Source organism: Falco rusticolus, chromosome 3 (genome assembly GCF_015220075.1).
Source record: "Falco rusticolus isolate bFalRus1 chromosome 3, bFalRus1.pri, whole genome shotgun sequence".
NCBI classification, from domain to species: domain Eukaryota; kingdom Metazoa; phylum Chordata; class Aves; order Falconiformes; family Falconidae; genus Falco; species Falco rusticolus.
Genome location: NC_051189.1, coordinates 107,827,216 through 107,846,295, shown reverse-complemented (window position 1 = coordinate 107,846,295; position 19,080 = coordinate 107,827,216). Strand labels below are relative to the sequence as shown.

The following is a 19,080-nucleotide window of genomic DNA, read 5'->3' as shown; positions in this document are numbered from 1 at the left end:
ATGGTGTAACACCCCTCATTCACTGCAAGTTTTAGGTGAATTTAAGACTAAGAAAAGGGCGTGAAGTGTCAGGGTCCATGACTTGAGAAAATGCATCCTGTGTAATATGGACCTAAACTAAAACCAGGAGCCGGACAAACACCAGGGCCAGGGCATCTGAATCCAGGACAAAACATGATGATGAGGCCTTACCTCAGCCATGGGCAGAACTGTGATGACATGAGATGAAATAAGATGTTCAATGCTGTTTCTGTACACAAACTAGAGCCAAGAGTCACCTCTAGACCAGGCTCCCATTTCTGTCTTGAGTTCCCAGATCTGCTTGATTTGTCAGCCACAGTCACAAGTATTTATGTGCAAGCAAAAGTCTGACTTATTTGTCACAGTTATCAGATGCTGGCGTCTTCTGAGGAGCAAAGGAAGTAGCCCCCATCGATCACCTCCGTCCAGGAGAAGGGGCAAGGTGACCTCTTGTGGCCTCTGTTTTACATGGTTTCATAAAGGTCAAATCAACACAAATCTTTTTTTTTTTTTTTTTTTTGGTTCTTCCAGCACAGATGAAAGTGTGCGGGTGTTTCTGCCTGCCTGTGTATGCACAAACTCAGGGATTAGAAATTACCATCCTCTTTAAAGCTGAGATTCATCAGTTTCGTTATAATAGAGTCTGGATGCCATTGTGCGAGTTGAAAGCTGGTGGGATTTTTCCATTCAAAACAGCTCTCAGATTTGTATGAGGCAGCCAGGGATTTTTCTGTTGCTCTCCCTCTTTCTCTAATGAGTTGGGCATTTGTTTACTGGTTTTAGGCCATTGTACATGCAGATATTGCAGTTCAGTATGACAGAAAGATGAATAAAGATTTTAAAATACAGAACATAGTCACGAAGAACATCTGCAGCCTTTTGTTAATTCTCCTTATCTCAGCCTATTTTGGTCCCTGTAGCTGTTCTTTACCCTCAGCAATTGGTAGCCTGCACACATCTTTCCACAGGCAGGCTGACCGGGATGAACGTGGGCTGGCCTGCAATGCCCATGCTGGTTTTTGCGGGGATTCTGGCACAGCTCTTGGCAGTCGGGAGCGGTGTCGCTGCAGGTTGGGAACATTGGAGCCTTTAGTCAACAATCCCAAACTCCCAAGGAACCAGCAGGCAGCCCCTTGCCACGGGCACTGCCATGTCCTGGGCCTCACCCGGGAAACTTATGGCCCCATATAAACCATTTTTTCCTGTGGGAGTTACATTCCTGCTCTGCTGCTTGCCGAAAGGTGGTTGCCTACAGTCAAACTTGAGAGCCGACAAGAAGACCAAGCACGCGGGTTCGAGGGGGTTCCTTCCCCCGCCATCGCTGCCCGGGTCACCTTCAGTCAGCCTCCTCCACGCACAAGGGAAAACTCCGAGGTGCCCCCGGGGCTGGGGAGCGGCGGCACAGCCCGGGCCTGCGCCCCCCGGCCGACCGGCGGCTCCAGGCAGCCCGGGCCCAGGCCGCGGGCAGCAGCCCAGGGCCACCGCCCAGCTCCCGCCCGCCTCCCCCGCGGCCCGGGCCGCTGCCGGGCCCGCCCGCCCCGGGCCTTGAGGCGCTGCCGGCGAGCGGAGCCAGGCCCCGGCGGGCCCGCGCTGCTGCCCCGGCCGCCGCCTCTGCAGGCCCCGGCGCTGGCGGCCCCCCCCGGCGCGGCGGCGGCGGAAGCGGCGGAAGCGGCGGCGCGGGGCGGGCCGGCGCCCGGGGGAAGGCGGCGCGGCCCGTGGGGGAGGGGAGGGGAGGCCGCTGGGCGGCACGGGGGCCCGCTGGGGCCGGAGCCTTCGCCGTGGGGCCGTAGGCAGCAAAGATGGGCTCTCCCCCAACTCGATACCTAGTGTTCTTTCAGTACCTTGGCACTAAATATAGGTAGGTGCCTCAGCATGTGCTCAGCCATGTGCGGTGGAAGTGACCAGCGCCTGCTGTGGCCCTGGGGGTCACCCACGGGCCGTGAGGGGGGAGCCGGCCCTGCCATGGGGGTCACCCACGGGCCGTGAGGGGGGAGCCGGCCCTGCCATGGGGGTTACCCACGGGCCGTGAGGGGGGAGGTGCAAGGAGGTGGCTGGGGAAGGATGGGCAAGTGCAGTGGTTTTGGTGAGGGATAAATCCTTTGCTGAGCAAGTGAGAGCAGATGGGGAGCTGGACGATGCATCCTACTGCTGTGTAGAAGTGTTAGGAAGGGGGATGGTCTGGGCAGGAAATGCATAAAATGGGCAAAGAGAAAATAACAAAGGATGGAGGAGGCGGCATAGTTGTGGTCTCAGGCTGGATGGGGGAGCCAAGTTACTGTGTTTCCTGTGGTGGTTTGTGGGGTGCCTGGTGGTGTGGGCAGTTCTCAGTGGTTCAGATACCTGCGCTGCTCGAGAGATGCAGGTGAAGTGAAATGTGGGCTGGGAGTCCTGCAGGGTAGCAGAGGCAGGGTTCCCCTTGGCCTTAAAACATCCCACATGTGTTGCTGTGCTTATTTACATATTAAAAAAAAAAAAAGTGTGTGGGAGAACTTGTGCAGCTCCAACTCATGGAATGGTGCCTATCTTCATGAGGATTTTACAGATTAATAGCATCATATTCCAAAACCCACGATTCTTTTGTAGTGTGCGGTCTGTGTCACTGTGGGCACTGACCTAAGTTACTCTGAGTAGTTACAGGTAGGTTGGGTTTAGCCTTAGATGTATCTCTGCACTTCAGCAGGGTTTGTGAATGGCTGTGACTTCTGTAGTAGAGAAGGAAGCTCATCACAAACTGTTTTTGTGGTGTTTTAGTACTTTTATGACATCCACAGAGCCTGCAAGAAAGGGACCTGCAACTGGCAACCAACTGGCCCTGGAATAGTTTTATCCTTAAACTCTTTTCTACTGTAATTTGTCTGCCTGACCTTCTTGTCAGTCTCCGTCTGAAGGGCTAGTCCAGATAGTAACATTTGAAGACATTTTTATTTCCAGCCGCCTTTCTTGCAAAATCAGCGCTACATCTGTTTTCCTGTCTGTTCATCAGAGTGTTTGGTCCCTGCAAGTTCTGTAAAAAGATCGAGGTCGCTCAATAGCAAACAGTTTCTTAATTGTCCCGCATTAACTTCTGGATGTATTGGTGGACTCTGTCATGTTCTGGTGTCTTGACTCCTACCAATAACTATTGTATTTGTTTTGCTTTGCAGTGGGGTTATGGGGACTTCGAATGATCAGTCAACAGTTGGAGTCCAGAATTACTTGGAGGTACGTCCTTGCTAATCATATTGTTATTAAAATGAAACTTTGAGGGTCACATTGTTGAGCTACAGATATTATCAAGGATAAATATTTTTAGATTGACACTCAGTAAAAGACACTTGCATAGTGCTAAACACTGTAATACTGAAAACACTCGGAGTGCTTTAGAAATTATGTCAGTATACAGGTGGGAGAAATAGGTCAGGGTGAAGTCAGGGACATTAAAATCCTGATACTGAAAAAGATGTGGATCCTTCAATAAGATTTGAAATTGAGGCATCCAAGTCCAGAGCTATGACTCTGAGAGCCCTGGCTCAGGCGCTGGCCCACCTGAACGTACTTTAGTATGTGAGCTTCATTAGCATTTGTTGCCTTGCCTCCTTTTATTCTTAGAACTACTTTGGTTCTGAACAGGCTTAGCTGCTCTGCTTCTGCTTTGTGTCTAAGTCCTTTATGGATTTAGAAATTAGATGCTGTGTCCTCCTGGGAGAGGATATCTAAGATAGACATTTTTCAGAACAAAGCATAGCAGGATATCCATTGTTCCAAAGAAAAAAAATGCTTGGTTTCCATTCTTCTGGAGTTCTTCTAATATGCTGGGGATAAAAAAAGGTATGATCCTGTCATTGCTGTTGTTCCTGCACTGCTCCCAGGGATTTCCCAGAATGTAGGAATGGATTTTGGAACCCAGATGCTGTTTGGGCTTGGACTGTGCAATAGGAATGCAAAAGACCCACTGTTACACCAGGAAGTAGGGAGTGGGTTGCTTGTGTAGGGTAAATGCTCAGCACACCTGGATGTTTGTGCAACCCAGTTGTAACTTAATTACAAGCTGCTGTTGAGCTGTGTTTGTTTGAGCGGTGCTGGTGAATCCTGTGTGTGTGTGCAGGGCAGGAATGAAAAGGAAGCTGCTTTATTTTTCTCTCTTGTCTTGGAAGTAGTCAAAATGAAACTTGTGCCTCTTTATAAGATAAGAGATTGTTGAAGAGGTTGAAGCTGACTGCTTTAGGTCAGATCACACCTGTATATTAATAGCCAACCTTTCTGTTACTCAGTTCTCCTTTTTGGTCGGACTGTCTAACCGGACATGACAAACGGTAGCAGTTTGAAGGTGGTGCGCCAGCCATGCTTGCCTGTGATCGTCTGCGCTCTGCCTGCCTTAGCTACAGTTCTGGTGTTGTGAAGGAACAGTTGTTGAAGAGCTGGTCCAGGAGCAGACTTGCTGTCCCACCCAGCCACGCTGTGACCATGGCTAGGATTTCCACACTGTGTCTTGGTTTGCTGAGTGAGTTCTTGCCTGCTCTTGCTAAGTAGTTTGCAGAAGGAAAGTGTGATGAATTATGGCTTGAGTAAGAGTTCTCAGGGTGTATTTGTATGGCTTCTTGCCTGAGACCATTGTGGAGAAAGTGTATAAATATTGTGCAGATCTTGAAAGAAAGAAGAGCCCCGAAGGACTTTCTATCTCATTTATCTAATCCTCTGAACCATCCAGTGTCTCAGCCCCAGGCGCCGGACTTTGGGTGAGCCCAGCAGTTGTTTTGCATTATCCAAGTAACTTTGTTTTAACAGGCAAGTGGGTAGGATGGGTGATTAAAGGAGAAAAGAAAAAGAAAAAGATAAACTTATTTGGTGTTGTCTTTTCACAGTATCAGCACTTTGCAGGCCAGTTCTGGGATATATGCTTTGCTTTCATGTGGTGGTATTGATGCTGGGCACTGCTGAGCAGGGCTGTGTGTATTAGAACCACATGGGAAGTCTTAAAGCAACTTTAATAGAAAACTTCTGGGGCCTGTAGGAATTTAGCTTCCTTCCTCCATTTCTGTGTAGCCTTGAACTTCACAACTTTCCAAACCCAGGAAGGCAACTGAAGGGAAGGGCAAAATTAAAACTCTAATGAGATCCTTATTGTATTCTAAATATGTTCAGACATTTGTTTGCAGTTACAGGCAGGCAAATAACCTGTGAGGTGTAGACCTTGTATTTCAACAACTGTATCATTAAAAGTGTAATGGACTGGTTTGTGAGAGTGTACTGCAGCTCTCTGTGTGATAAAGTAAAACTGCTGGACTGGGGCTGAGCAGAAGGCCTGTCTATAACCCTTTGTCACTGTAAAGTGCCATATCCTACAGGACACAGAAGCTTTTGCAGTCCTCAGTGCTGCTATGTAACAGAGCCCTGGGACTGTATGGAGGAACTGGAGACTTGTTATAGTTTGGGAACAGATGTAGATATTTGAAGGAGCTTTTAATGTATCTTTGAGGGGGGTGAGCTTTGCAGGCAACACTTTCTTGGAGGCAGCATACTTGTCTTGAAGTACTTGAAGCCCAGCTTGCTAGTGATGGGTTGAACATAAAATGCCAGACCTTGTTCCCCAGGTGGCAAAGGCTGAGTCCTGTGACTTGGCTCCCTCAGGTTCCTTGTGGAAGCTTACAAGATGCAGGACTTCGCTCTCTAGTCTCAATTCTTACACAAATGTCATTACTGTAAAGGAAGGTGTCCTGTGTAGCACCTTTTGCTAAAGTGGGTATCTGTTGCTTGTGCTAACAGGCACCGTACGCAGGGCCTGCTAGGATCTACAGAAAGTTCCCTTTCATGTTTGGTTTGAACCATCTCCGGAGTGTGCTGTTTCCCATTGTGCTGGTGAATGCTGTCCAAAACTAATCTTCCCCACACGAAGCTCTGTTTTGGCCAGCAGCCTTGTGCTAAGGCCAGATATTATTCCTCACGAAAGGAAAAGGGGGAGTAGGAGAGGAGAGAAAGAGAACATACACAATCTCCCTACTATGCAAGGCAGCTTTGGTACACACACATGCACCACCACCCCCCCAAAAAAAAGAAAAAAGAAAGGAAAATGGACCAAGAGTACTGTCATCTTCGACCCCTGTTCTGATTATGATTTCAGCCACATAGAAGATTGGTTTGGAAACCCTTTCTTCTAGCAGAAGCTACTTTCTCAGTTTTTTCTTCCTGGATTTCACTTCAACTTGTATCTGTTCCGCTAAAAATGAGTTAGATCTTTAATTAGTTTCAGTTGACGTAGCACCCATTGAGTCAGTGAGGCTGTGATGACTTGCAACCAGAAGCTTGCATGTTGTTATTAGAACACAGCAATTTATAAATCATGCAGCATCCCTGACAACACAGCACAGTCCCTTGTATCTGTGCAACTAATGCCATCATGCATGATGAAACCAGTAAGCAATCCAGCTGGTGTGAAAGAGAAATAGACGCTTATTTTTCCAAAACATTCCTAATGCCTGTAGAGATACCTGGCTGAGTATCTTGAGGATCTTTTTATTTAGACTTCAGGGAGAGAAGTGGATGAACTTGTGCTTCTCCGTCATAGGTGGTATACATTAATGGGCCTGTTCTTCATCTTGCCTTTCCAGCATTTGTACAGAGGAGAGAACTGAGCTGCGAGTAATAATAGCAATCTGGAATGTGGATCCATATCATTCTGGCATGCAACAGTGGAAACTTCAGTGTGATTCAAAATGTGGAAGTGCTTAGTGAATGAAACCTGTTAGCAGAACAGATCTACTAAATGCAAATAGTACTTTCCCCTGCATCACCGGTATGCAGGGTGTTAGAGGTATAAATGGACACCATGGGATGCTTGTTGCTGCGCCAGGAATATGGTTGTCTGGAAAGACTGTGACTCAGGAAGTAAAAGCCAAATGAAAATGGATGAGATCTGGCTCCATGAAAGTCCTCCAGCAGGTGCCAAGCCAAGACTTCAGTGTGTTTGTAACACCTGCTAAAGAGAAGGATATTGGCGTGCTCTGGGGCTTAAGGAAGGGAACAGAGACCTGTGAACTCCGAGCACACGGGAGGACAGCTCAGCTCCCTCCTTTATTCCTGTATCTTCTCTGTTGCTTTTTAGCTGGGTGCCCACGGGTAAAGTGCTTAACTTCTGCCTCAGTTTCCCTCATAGGAACGTGTAGATGATACCCAGCAGGGTAGGGATCTGGATTAATAGCAGTAAAGCCTTTTGAGTGCTTCAGATAAAAGGCCTGCTTGGTTTTGGGGGCTTGTTTTTTCTGAAAGGGCAGGAAGAACTGGTTGCTATCCAAGCAATTACTAAATGTAAATAATGCATCTTTTTTGAAATTCAGCGTGGGTGATATTAACAGATTAAAGTATACAGGAACCAGAGGAGGAAACAGTCAGCTGCCTATAGGCTCAAAGGACATCTGGATGGTACAGATATGAGACATTTGCACAGGTGAAGGGGTCATTTCTGAATTGCCTGCAAAGAAGTTCAGCAGTTCTGAAATTCTCTCTTTAAGGAGATTAATTAGGATGGGCTGTAAATGAAATTTTAAAATTGAAACTGGAGGCAGCAGTTGATAGTATATTATCCGCTGCATGCCTGTTAGGCTGGAGGAAGAATCCATAAACACAGCTTTCAGTTTTCAGAAACTGATTTATTGTTGATGGTGGTCCCATTCCTCCTTAGATGCCCAGCACATACATCCTTCGGTCATCCCTCCGGAGAGGTGCACCTGGAAGAAAATTGTGCTAAAGGCTGCAAAAATCCCATTTGTTAAACCTAGCATCCAGTCCTGCACCTTTGTGGATTCATTGGCTGACCTGACGGGGGAACAACCAGATTTGCCTTGGAGTCTGCAATCCTCTCTTCCTCTCCAGCCTGCTCTCCAATAAGGCTCAATTCCCACTGGCAGAAGAGAAGAGATCCAAACAGTCTTATTATCCAGCTTTGTTCAGATGCAGTGACTGAAATGGGATGCAGTGTGGGATCCAAAAGAGTGCTGCATCCAAACTTCTCCAAACCCCTAACAAGGAAGGAGGATGTTTTCCATGTTCGCTCCTGTTCTCTTTCTCCCTCTACCCCCATTCAACTATGTTCCCACTGGCTGGTTTTTGCCTGATGAGAAAGGAGGGGGAGAAGAGGGTGGAGAAAGGGAGGAGCCTGCAAAACCCAAACGTTATCTTTGCAGAAACTTTGCTCTTAAAATGCAACTTCTGCTTTAAGACAGATTGCTGAGGCAGAAATCAAGGTCGGCTGCTGAACTATTTAATTTCTGTCTGCTTCTCTGTGCTTAAGGGTGATAAATAAAGATTTTCATTGTTAATTGTAACCACATGTGAACTCCAAACAGAAGGATTAGGAAGGGAAAAAGGCTAGGGTCATTTTTGTTCTGTTTCCCAGGTCTTCCCCAGCAGCTTGGTTACGTTTTTTCCTTGCCTCCCTGTGCATTTTAAGAGTATGTTTCTGGGAGCCCAGAACCCCGTCTGCTTAAATAGAAGAAGTCTGGAAGGTATTTGTGAGTCAGCAGTTCAAACTTTACTGACTCTTGGTACCAAATTAAAGTCTAATCAAGACCACTGCTGGGTTCACTACTCGGGAGCGGAGATGGGAGAGAAGGAAACTAGCTTCTAGTCATTTGGTTTTCTGCTTATTTTTGGTGATGTTTTTCAGTCTTTCAGATATGCTTCACTCATTCCCTGTAACAGATTACGTTGGATTTTCTGTCTAGGGCCTGTCTTCACAAAGAAAAAAGTTGCATTTTGCAGTGCTCCAGCAACCTACTTTAAAACCTTATTGTAAGTAAGAGCTACTATAGTTTTAACATTGCATTAGAAACCTTGGTATTCCAATGACTTCGTGACCTACCAGCATTTGTCCCTTACCAAAACCCACCCTGGCTTTGCTAAACTTAGGCCAGTCTAGACAGACCCTTTAATATAGAGCTTCTAATTAACTGTGTTAGCATCTCTTTTGCTCTGCCTCTTTTGTGTGTTCGTCTTGATTAAAAGACACCATATTAATGACTCATTTAGCAGGATTTTATTTACTTTCCCAGCAGGAGCCTGTAGTAATTCACCCAGTTGTTTTTCCAGCCCTTTGTTAGTGGGCAGAATGAAACGGCAGAAACAGGGTGGGGATAAAATCCAGCCGTGTGGAGAGGAACACTTGGGAAGGGGAAACAACAATCCTAGCATCGGGTGGATTCTCCATGCCAAAATCTGTGCACAGAACCTAGAGGATCTGAATTACTGTCCTACCCCTTGTGTTAATAGTAAGTTTCAACTTGTTGAAATACAACATTAGCCAACTAATTTTTAAAGTGTGTCTCAGCTGCAAGGGTAATTTAGGGCCTTTGGGCTCCAATAAGCTTGAACTCTGTGATGGTGTAAATGTTTGTCATTTTCTGCTTTAGCCTTGCTATGGCAGAGGTCTTAGTGTGAGTGAGACGTCATCTGAATATTAAGGCAACTCTAGCTCCTGGAGAAAACAGTACTCTTGAGGATTAGCCAAGTCCTGCATTAATGCAACTGTGGAAGCAGCAAATATAAGGAAATTCCATCTTGTAACTGCCAGTAGCGTGTGTTTGTCCTGTGGTTATTTGTACCTGCTGGGATAGCTCAGTGTCAGCTCTTCAACTACTGGTGTGTTTTATGAGTGCTGTGTCTTGATTCTTAGATCTGTCTATATTTATATTTCTCAGTGGGACTAATAAATGCATTACGTCAGTGCTATGCTACTCCTCTTCTGGTCCCCTGGCTCCTCCTCTGCTCTCAACAATGAATGGAAGCATGTTGCTCTCTGTAGCCTTGCTCCCATTGGGGATGGAAAAGAACTTTGGCCTGCAGCAGTAAGCTGCAGTATTTTACACCATACTTGGCCTGCACTGGAAGCAAAGGATGCAGCCTGAGCTCCTTCAGGTGTCTTGGCTGATGTCATTCAGACGTCACTGCATGCTGTTTCCATCCCTTTAAGGACTGGGTTCTGCAGCTCTTTAAGAACTGCTAAAGTAATCTGAGTTCTTAGCAGTAAATTGCAGGGGTGGTGTCTGGGTTTAAATGGGTAATTCTGTCCTCTTTCCCACTCACCCAATGATATAAAGCAAAGGATAGGGAGATGAATATTTTTTTACTTTGTACACATAACATCCAAAATGCCATGTGAGTCTCCTTCTGTTCAAGGTGATTTCAGGACAAAAGGTGAGAAGCCGCAGGTGCTAGGAGAAGTCCCCCAAACATGCTCCCCTCCATCCCTTTCTTTGCAGCCCACAGTAAAACTTCCAATTACTTTTCTGTGTGAGCAATCAGGAGACATGTGGTTAGCAAGGAGGACAATTTTTTTTTTCCTGGTTAACTTGAAATGAGTCCACTATTCATGAATCCACCTTGTGTTGGCTTTCAGAAGGCAGCGGAGAACCTAAAACCCGTTGTTCCTATCAAGTTCCACATCTCCAGCCGAACAGATACTGGTGTCCATGCACTCTGCAACTCTGCTCACCTCGACATCCAGAAAGCACCGGGGAAGCCAGCTTTTAAAGAGAAACAGCTCATCTACAGTCTTAATTGCCACCTGAGGCCTGAGCCAATCCGGTGAGTTAGTGGCAAGTCAAAATTTTTATTTTGCCCTTGTTGGAGAAAGGAGGAGATGCAGCAATGATCTCCCATCTTCACCCAGGCGATGTATTTTCCCGTTACATGTGCTGGCAAACCACTCCCTTGCACATGTGTATTTCTGCTGCTACCAGACCCCTGGCATGTTAAAGATCAAACTTGTTCCACCATTGTCATTATGAGATAATCTATGCTGGTACCCCTAAAACAGGAGGAGTTTTGAGAGACAGAGATCACCATGTAAATATTGAATCCACTGGGATGACTCTAGTTTCACGTGTGAGCCAGAACACTACTATTTTAACTTCCAGTGCTGCTTTATTCCCCAAACTCCCTAATTTTCTTTGTTCATTGAATTGGCATTTAGCAAAAACTTGGCTGCAGTATTGCCGCTCACCTATATCTGTGCAAAAAGATGAAGAATAAGCAAACAAAATTGTTGTTAGTGTTAGCATAGTCTACTCTTCCCTTCCCACGTGATCAGACTCTTTTTCTTCCCTGCTAGACCAAGGCAACTGTTTGACGTGGTTTAGAGAAGTTACATCAAAAGGCCCAGTTTAGTATTTTTATAGCAAGACTTGATGTTTTATTCACTGTTCACGCTATACCCAACTGTTAATGACTAGGGAGAGCTGCATATGAATGTGTAGTGAGGAAGTTGGTACAACAATCTGCAGAGAGCAGAACAGCCATTTCTTCTTCCTGTGTTCTTCTTTCTTCTTGTTAGAGCTATTACTCTTGCAGAATTCCAGAGCAAGCTTATTCTGCATGAGCTGGGTCTGAATGCCCACCCTCAAAGGCAGAAAAAAAAGATCATTAAACTAACAGTTTCTGTTAGGATATTGAATCAATTACATAATTACTATGCCTTGTGAATTTTTCAAAAGGTGGATTGAATTTCATTTCCTTTGCTTTTCTTCTCAAGCTGTTGTGCAGTTTCTCTGTCAGCCATCAGTTTTTGTGTTCTTCCCCAGACATGGGCACATTTTCATGGTTAAAGTGTAAATTGAATGTAGCGTTGAGGTTTTTGGACTAAAAACTAAATCTGTGCTGTGTCATAAAATCAACATATCATTTGCCAGCAGCTGCTTTGCTGCGCTCTATTCTTTCTTGTGTTACTTTGTCTTATTTGCATAAACTAAAAACTCTTCAAGGTACAGACTGTCTTTGTTTGTACAGCATTTGGCACAACAGGACTTGGATCTCCATGCAGTACCCTACTGACGAGTGTGTCAAAGCACTACAGAGTGTTGTGCAAGAAGATGGGTAATTTATAGGAGGTATTTAGATGAGCAGAAAAACTTTGATGCAAGATGCCAGCTAGTAATTACTCAGAGGCCCAGGCTGCTCTGCTTCATGTTACTGCAGTCTTTCTGATGTCTGGTGATGTGAACATGAAGGAAGATCGTGGAGGCAAGTTTCCCGTGCCAGAGCAAGGGCCCAGGACAAAAAAAGCACATCCACCCCAATCAAGGGATTGTTGTGAGAATAGCAACATTACTATGAAGTACGTCCCTCTTCCCTTGTCACCCAGTTAGTTTTATTTTCTGATCTCTTCTGTATGAAATAAGGCCTGACCCAAATGCTGACATAGCAAGGCCTGTGATTTGAGGACTGACATCATACTTGCATCTGTTCTTGGTTTTGCAAGGGAGGATTCAAGTTCTCCAGGGCTTGGGGAGCGGTGAATCCAGCTCTAAATGTGCAGGTGCTCAAAAAGTGTTTGGGGTCTGAAGGAGGGAGACATGAACAATGGTTTAACTTTTTTCCCAGGAGGTCTTCCGTGCATGTTCCACATGCTGTATAAAGTGAAGAGTGAGTTAGTCTAAGTTGGCTGAAGCTGTGGTGTGCTCTGCGCAAGGTGTTGATCTGCAATTCAATCAGCTGTTTAGACTTTTTGAGAGCGTATTGCAAGCATTCTAACCTTAAGCAAAGGAAGGAACCCGAGGAAAGCAGTCCCAGGTGGCAGAGTCTTCTCTAGCTTTGACTACACTGGCGGGCATTGAGTACCTCTGGAAACCAGGCCCTCAGGATCAGACTCTCCAAGGTGTCTGCTGCTTTTTAGAGGCAACAAAGCAGACTGCCTGCCCCTGGTTGGCAGCAGAGATAGGTTGCTAATCTGCAGATGTGACTAGGGGGTGAGACATTCCAGCGTGCCCTGGACATGCCAGTGGCACCTGCAGTGCTGGGCAGAGGCTAGCTAGGTTGCAGAAACTCTGCATCTGCTTTAACATTCTGTGAAACACAGGTTAACTAGTTGTTAAGCTAGTGCTGGAGCAACAAGTTACTTGGAGTAAAATAAGTTCAGTGTTGGTCAGCAGTCCCTGACGTGACTTGCTCCAGACCTTATACTGACTCGGTGTGAATCACAGATGGACTGAAGGGGTCACTTTCTGGTCTAGTGGCCATTCTCTAGACCATGTGCTGTGATGATGCAAGGAGCGCTATTAGGTGGAGGGCCTCTGCCGCCACAGTTCTGCTGTGTCACGTCTAGAGGGCATATTGATTCCAGGGAACGAATTCCAACCTATGCTGATAGTCGTGTATGTGTGTGAGACTGGTAATTTGACATTTGTTGCTGTAACAAGGTACATTGTGACTGGGATCCCACCTAGGTACCGTCTGTAGGCCTATGTCGAAGAAGTGTTTAGTGCCTGTAGCTCTCATGGCCTCAGGACTGGGTTTTGCAGTGTCTGCATGCAGCGTTTCTGGAGTTGTATGTCAGTGATGCTTTGCATTTATTTAAGTATAGTGGGACTTTTTACTGGTGGGCTCTCAACTCGGTCAGTGACTGGAGCAGAAGCTGCAGCAACAGTCTTGGAGCCAGCTGCATTCTTTCGCCTCTGAGCAAGCACCAGGGGAGCCATCAGAGGGTGAAGGGAAAGAGGAAGTAAAATCCGTGGAATCTGAGCTTGGGAAGGAGGGCAGGAAGGCACTATGAGAGCCTTATTACCAGAGGCACATAGTTCTTGTTAGTGACTGTTTATTAAGTTGGTTTAACTGACCTTTTTCCCTGGAGGTTTAGAGTTCCTTTGACAGCCCTCAGACAGTTTGGGGACAAGCATAAGGCCACACTGCTTTTCCCGTTTGATCCTAACAGTCTTCTGACTGTCAATGTTAGCTGTTGCTGTCCCTCCGTGAGACCCTCTTACGATGTCTTGGGAGTGGGTGAGCTCAGCCCAAGGGCAGTGTGAGATGACTGTTATGCTGCTTGGGCTTGATTTAGAGTGCATCTGCTGTTAGAAATGCATGACTGTCAATCCCCAGAAATCCATAAGGGAAATTTCTCCCGCCTCCCCCACCTCATTTACAAAAATGTGTTATAGCAGTTTGCGGAGCTGATCGAGTGTTTCTCTGAAAGCAAAGGTTTCGCATTGGGTACCTGAAAAAAAACCAGATACTACTGATTTCACTGTTTCTACTGCACAGCCCACAAACAGCCATCCAATAACAAGTCAGACCGTGCATCCCAAACCTGAGATTGAACATTAGCATGATAATACAGGACTAACAGTTTTGCACTTAAAAATGGCCTCTAAAGTAGCAGCTAGATTCCTCTACAGTGAGAGGCTAGAACACAAAGCAAATCTCTCTCTCTCAAGCTAAGTTGCGTGCCTAACATCTGCGAGTTACTGTCCCTTGACAGCTTTCACCTTTTTTGACGTATGCGTGAAGAGTCTAATGCAGCTGCTGTGGGGTGAGGCTGGAGAAGATTTCTTTTCAGACTGCTGTGTCAATTTTAAAAAAAAAAAAGGATTCTGAAATAGAATTTGACTTATGCAGGGTTTTGGTTGTTATTTTTGCTCAGACTGAAAACTAGGTCAGAATATATACTCCCTGGAAGTCAAACTGTTTCTGGGCATTCTAGCAGTAACAGGGAACATGAAGTAGGTCACAGTTTTGATTTCCTTCCTTAAAAGACTAAAGCAGTTGTTTGGGAATCAAAACTAGCTGATTCTACAGCCAGAGGGTACCACAGCAATAATCGATCTGTTCTGTCCATCACCAGCCACTGAATCTCAGTCTTTTCCCCCCAAGTTTAGGCTTGTAACTTTGAGTTGTGTTACCTAGCTTTAGTGGAATAAGTTGTCCTCAAGAGCTAAAACTACTGTTGTGACCATGCCACTTTCAATAATAGTAGTCACACATACATAGTTACTGCTAGCTTTGTGATACCTTGACTGATTAGTCCAAGAGCAAACAGGAAATTTGCTGCTGAAGAAAGTTTTAAGTTAGAGAGTGTCTCCAAAATGAGGGAGCAGTGGGAATCTCACAGATGGGAAAAGTGTTTTTTTGTCTCTTGCTAAGATCTGGCAGGTACGTGTCAGGAGGTGGTATCTTCTGACAGGATGCAGTACAGCCCTGATCAGTTAGAGTTGATCAGGATGCAGTCAGCTCTACTCCTTCTGCCTTGGCCTGAACCTTTTAAAAATGGTTTAGCTGCATTCCATTAAGGAGCTTGGTGATGGGCATGAGTCTAAGTGTATTCAGCAGGCACCTCCTCCCTGTGTAAATACTACTTTGCCAAGAAGAATTCTCTCCTAACGCTGAAGAGAAAACTCAGCACTTTCATGTGGTTGCAAGCAGGGGGTGGTGGAGAGGGATCTTTGTGAGAGCACATTGTTGTTGATAGAGCTTGGAAGCGAAACAGAATTCCAAGCTGGTTGACTGACTGTATCATCAGCAATAATAATCTTCTTTGTAGCACGATGGGTCTCTTCTATCAACTGCTCTGTCTTAGATTTGCAAAGCATATGTGGAAGGACCTTGTCTGCAAAGGCCAGGGTGTGTTTCAAAGATGGGGTAACTTTAGGAGGACTTAGCTGTCCCTTAAGTAGCGATGGTAATACAGTAGACTCATACCTCCTATTTCTGGTTTCGGTTTTGTGAGCACACAATAAAAGCTGTCTGAGTGACAACAAGACAGAGCTGGAATTCCTCCCACCTCTTGCAAATTGGCATTTAGTTTCTGTTGTCAGTGGAAAGAGAAGGATGTACTTCTGGAGACGGTCTTTGTATCTAATATATTGCCATTTCTGGTTAGATGTCTTCAGGCTTTTTTTCCTTCAACCTGTGAAATTCAGGCTGTGTTGAAAAGGTAAAGAATGCCATGAGACTCTTATTTTCCAGCAGTCTTTCAAAAAATGGGATCTTAATGAGTGCTGAAAGGTAGCTGCTGGAATAAATGCTGGAAAGACGTTTCTAGCTAGCTAGAAAGAGCCTATGGTAGCGATTACACCTGCTAGGAGAGGCAGGAAAGGATGCCTCTGTTTAAGAGCATAAATAGGCTTTTCTGAAAGAATCACTCTTATCAGGGGGACTGAAAGGATGGTTACTTAACAAAAATCACATAAGTGTTAACAAGAGCAGTTCAAGATAGATTAAATGCTTGTGGAGGCATGTAGATAGAGGAAGATAAATGTAATAATTATATTACTGTGTTTAGAAAACACTGGAGGTCCCAGGTTCAAACTCCAGTGCAGGCCTGGAGGATGTAGTTTGCATTTCTACTGAGAGTTCATAATAGTGGAGCAATCTCCTGGGCTTGTTATTGCAAATCATTGTGGAGGCCTGTGGCTCAACTTTTAATTTCTTCTTCTGTGGTCTGAGCCTTTGCAGTCAAGGAATGGGAGCCAGAGGGACTTGAGCTGGCAAAAATCCCTGAAGCACCAACCTTTTTAAGTAAATAAATAGGTTTGTCTATTACCTGATCCCAAATGGTATCATATGTTTTGGCTTCCCTGGGTCCCTTTTCCTCACTATGCCAAGCTCCAAAGACAGAAGGGCGTGCAGCAGGAGAAAAACTACCTTCTAAGGAGAGGTATCCTCTAAAGTAACACCTGTAGAGAGATTATGCCTGTGTAATAGCAAATTCTTGCTGTGTGATCCCTGCAGTACGGTGAGTAGCCAGTACTCTGGGATAAGAGAAACAAATCCAGTAAAAACTGCTGCTGACATGTTCAAATCAATGATAACACTTTGGGAGAGGTGCAGAAACATAGGGAAGCTCTGTTTTCTCCCTTGCCAGAGAGAAGGGTGTTTTCTTCTCTGACAGCCTTCATACCTTTCCTTCTGGCTACCAGGCTGTCTGCGTTTGATGGTAATGGTGGTGCTGGCTTAGAGAAACAAGGCAATTTCTCCCTGTTGCTTATAGAAGAAAACAGGGGAGTTAAGCTGCCTAGAAAGCTGCTTCTTGATTTAACTGCCCAGAGTCAGTGGAAGATAAGTAGACACGAACATCCCCAAAAGACATTTTCTGCACACATGAAACGCGAGGTTCCCAGGAGGTCTCCTGCATGTAGCATTCCACTGTTTTCAAGATAGACTCAGTTGAGATGATGGGTGGGAGGCACCTTTTTTTTTCATTGCTGCAGCAAAGTCCGATTTGTCTTGGAGGTTGCGGGGGGAGGTGGGAGGGAAGTGACCTAGTTTCAAGTATCTCCGTCTGCTACAACGAGCTGCATAGCCGCCTTCAAGCACGGAGGTCTCTGTTACTGGGGGAGTCCGTCCCGCTCTTGTTTGGGACTGTGGTTCTGCAAAAGCGGAATGGCACAGTGTTCGTAAGGTGTGCTCCTCGGCTGGAGGTAGAGGGAGTCAGCTTGCTTTGGGAAGTCGCAGCCTCTCACCTTAAGCATCGCTAGGAACACATGTGCTCTCAGCCAGATGTGCAGTACAGTTTGATGGGCTGGGTGAGCTGTTTGGTTTCACGGCACAACAAAGAAATCATGCTATCAGTTGCCACTTCTCAACTGTGGGCCTTTTGTGATGGTGTGAGTGTCCCCAAAGCGTGGTAGCAGATGACCCAAAGTCAGTTTCACTGTGTATCTGATGACAGGGGTGATGCCAGGGCTCTTCTGCCACCTTGTAGATGCCTGTGGCAGCCTACAGGTGCATATCCTCGGTCACTGGTTAGTCATTGGCTGTCAGGAAGTGCAGTGTCTCGAAGAATCCATTGTATGTTTTAGTTACCATCTATGTGGTGACCAGGCGACAGCTTTTGAATTAGCACATGACATTTCTCTCCATCTCTTTCTCTCCTAACAGCATTCTGAATGCCTACCAAGTGGCCAATACCTTTCATGCACGCTTCTGTGCACTGTCAAGAACCTACGTTTATCGGCTGTTGTTGGGCTGCGCTCATCATTCTGAAATACCAGTGTTCGAAAGGGATCTCTGTTGGGCTCCTGCGGGAGGGTAAGTGTGCCCCATTAAACCTCCCTGGGGAGCTACCTCATCAACATTTGGAAAAGGCTTGGCTTTTGGGGAAAGCAAGGGGGGAGTAATTTCCATGCGTGAGACCAGATTCCCCATTTGTATTGACAAGATTTCCCTGTTGGAAGCAGTGCAACTGCACTGAGTTATGTTCACTGAGACCTGAGACTTACAGACTTTTTTCATTGTACTGTCAGTTGTACCTGTGACAGACATGCTTAGCACTGCTGAAATAACTCAGTGACTCCAGGCACAGTCCATCAACAACTTTCTGTGTCTCTCCCCATGGCGGTGATGAGCGTTTCCTCAGATGACCTTGCCAATTCATACAGCAAACCCATTTGGACAGCTGGCTGAAGGGAACAGCGCTCTGATATGATGCAGAGAGGCAGAAATGCATTGCACGGCAGATCTCAGAGTTTTAGGTGTGACCATACAGGCAGGCAAGAATGAAGGCTGAAAAGTATTTATTTATTTACTTATCTATTTATTATTTCCCCCGCCCCCCCCCCAGTCCTGTTTCTGGTAGCAACTGTATGTAAATCTGCTGTCTTATTCCTTGTCTGCGTGCTTGTATGTTTGAATAGGGAGAGCCATGACTCTGAGCAACCCTACAATAACAAACCCGTGTATCTAGCTCAGTGTTCACTTGCGTTCTTGGAGTAGCCACTGAGTAATAACAAATCAGTGCTTGTATATGCAAGGGAAGAAAAACAAATTCAGTGCCATTTAAAAAAACCAACAACTTAGGACATGATAAACAGTGAGTGAGGAAAAAACAAACAAACCCCAGAAGATAATTTGTCATTGTCCTTTCAGTTTATGTTGTACTGAGATAAACATACATTGGAGAAAACTGGTTTTCCACAACATTATAGAAAAACAGGTTTGTAGCTGGTTGTGGCCATTTCATCATCACTATTGGAATAACAATTGTGGGTAGTGGAAAAAAATGTAATCTCAACTGTCCTAGCAGAGGAATGAAGATGACATTGTCCTAACGTTAAATTGCTGACTTTCTTTTCTGTGGGCTGTGGAAGGGAAAAATAAGTATGAAATTGCAAAATTAGATGTTATGTGCACAACGTGCCTTCATCTCAAGCTTTGTGAAACAGCATTTAATTTAATCCAGACACTGCAGTTAACTTTCTCAAATAGCAATACTACATAAAGGATAGGGTGAGTATTTAAGAAACTCTGAATGGGAGCTGTCTCACTAAAAGTTGGGATATTTGGACTGCTAGTAGTGGAGAAGCTGATAGCTTCTACTAC

General features: G+C 45.5%; 1 protein-coding gene across 3 annotated transcripts in view; it reads left to right on the top strand.

The window, feature by feature from the left end:
- Positions 1–1,722: 1,722 nt before the first annotated feature.
- PUSL1 (pseudouridine synthase like 1) overlaps positions 1,723–19,080 on the top strand; it is a 29,922-nt gene continuing 12,564 nt past the window's right edge. For 2 of the 3 annotated variants that reach the window (XR_005102957.1, XR_005102956.1), the window contains exons 1-4: positions 1,723–1,879; positions 3,165–3,222; positions 10,388–10,575; positions 17,641–17,790. Coding sequence is in view for 1 of the 3 variants with exons in the window: in XM_037378954.1 (XP_037234851.1) it covers positions 1,821–1,879; positions 3,165–3,222; positions 10,388–10,575; positions 17,641–17,790 (455 nt within the window). In the remaining 2 variants the exon portion in view is untranslated. The remainder of the gene's footprint in view (positions 1,880–3,164; positions 3,223–10,387; positions 10,576–17,640; positions 17,791–19,080) is intronic. The other variant, XM_037378954.1, reaches the window with a different exon arrangement.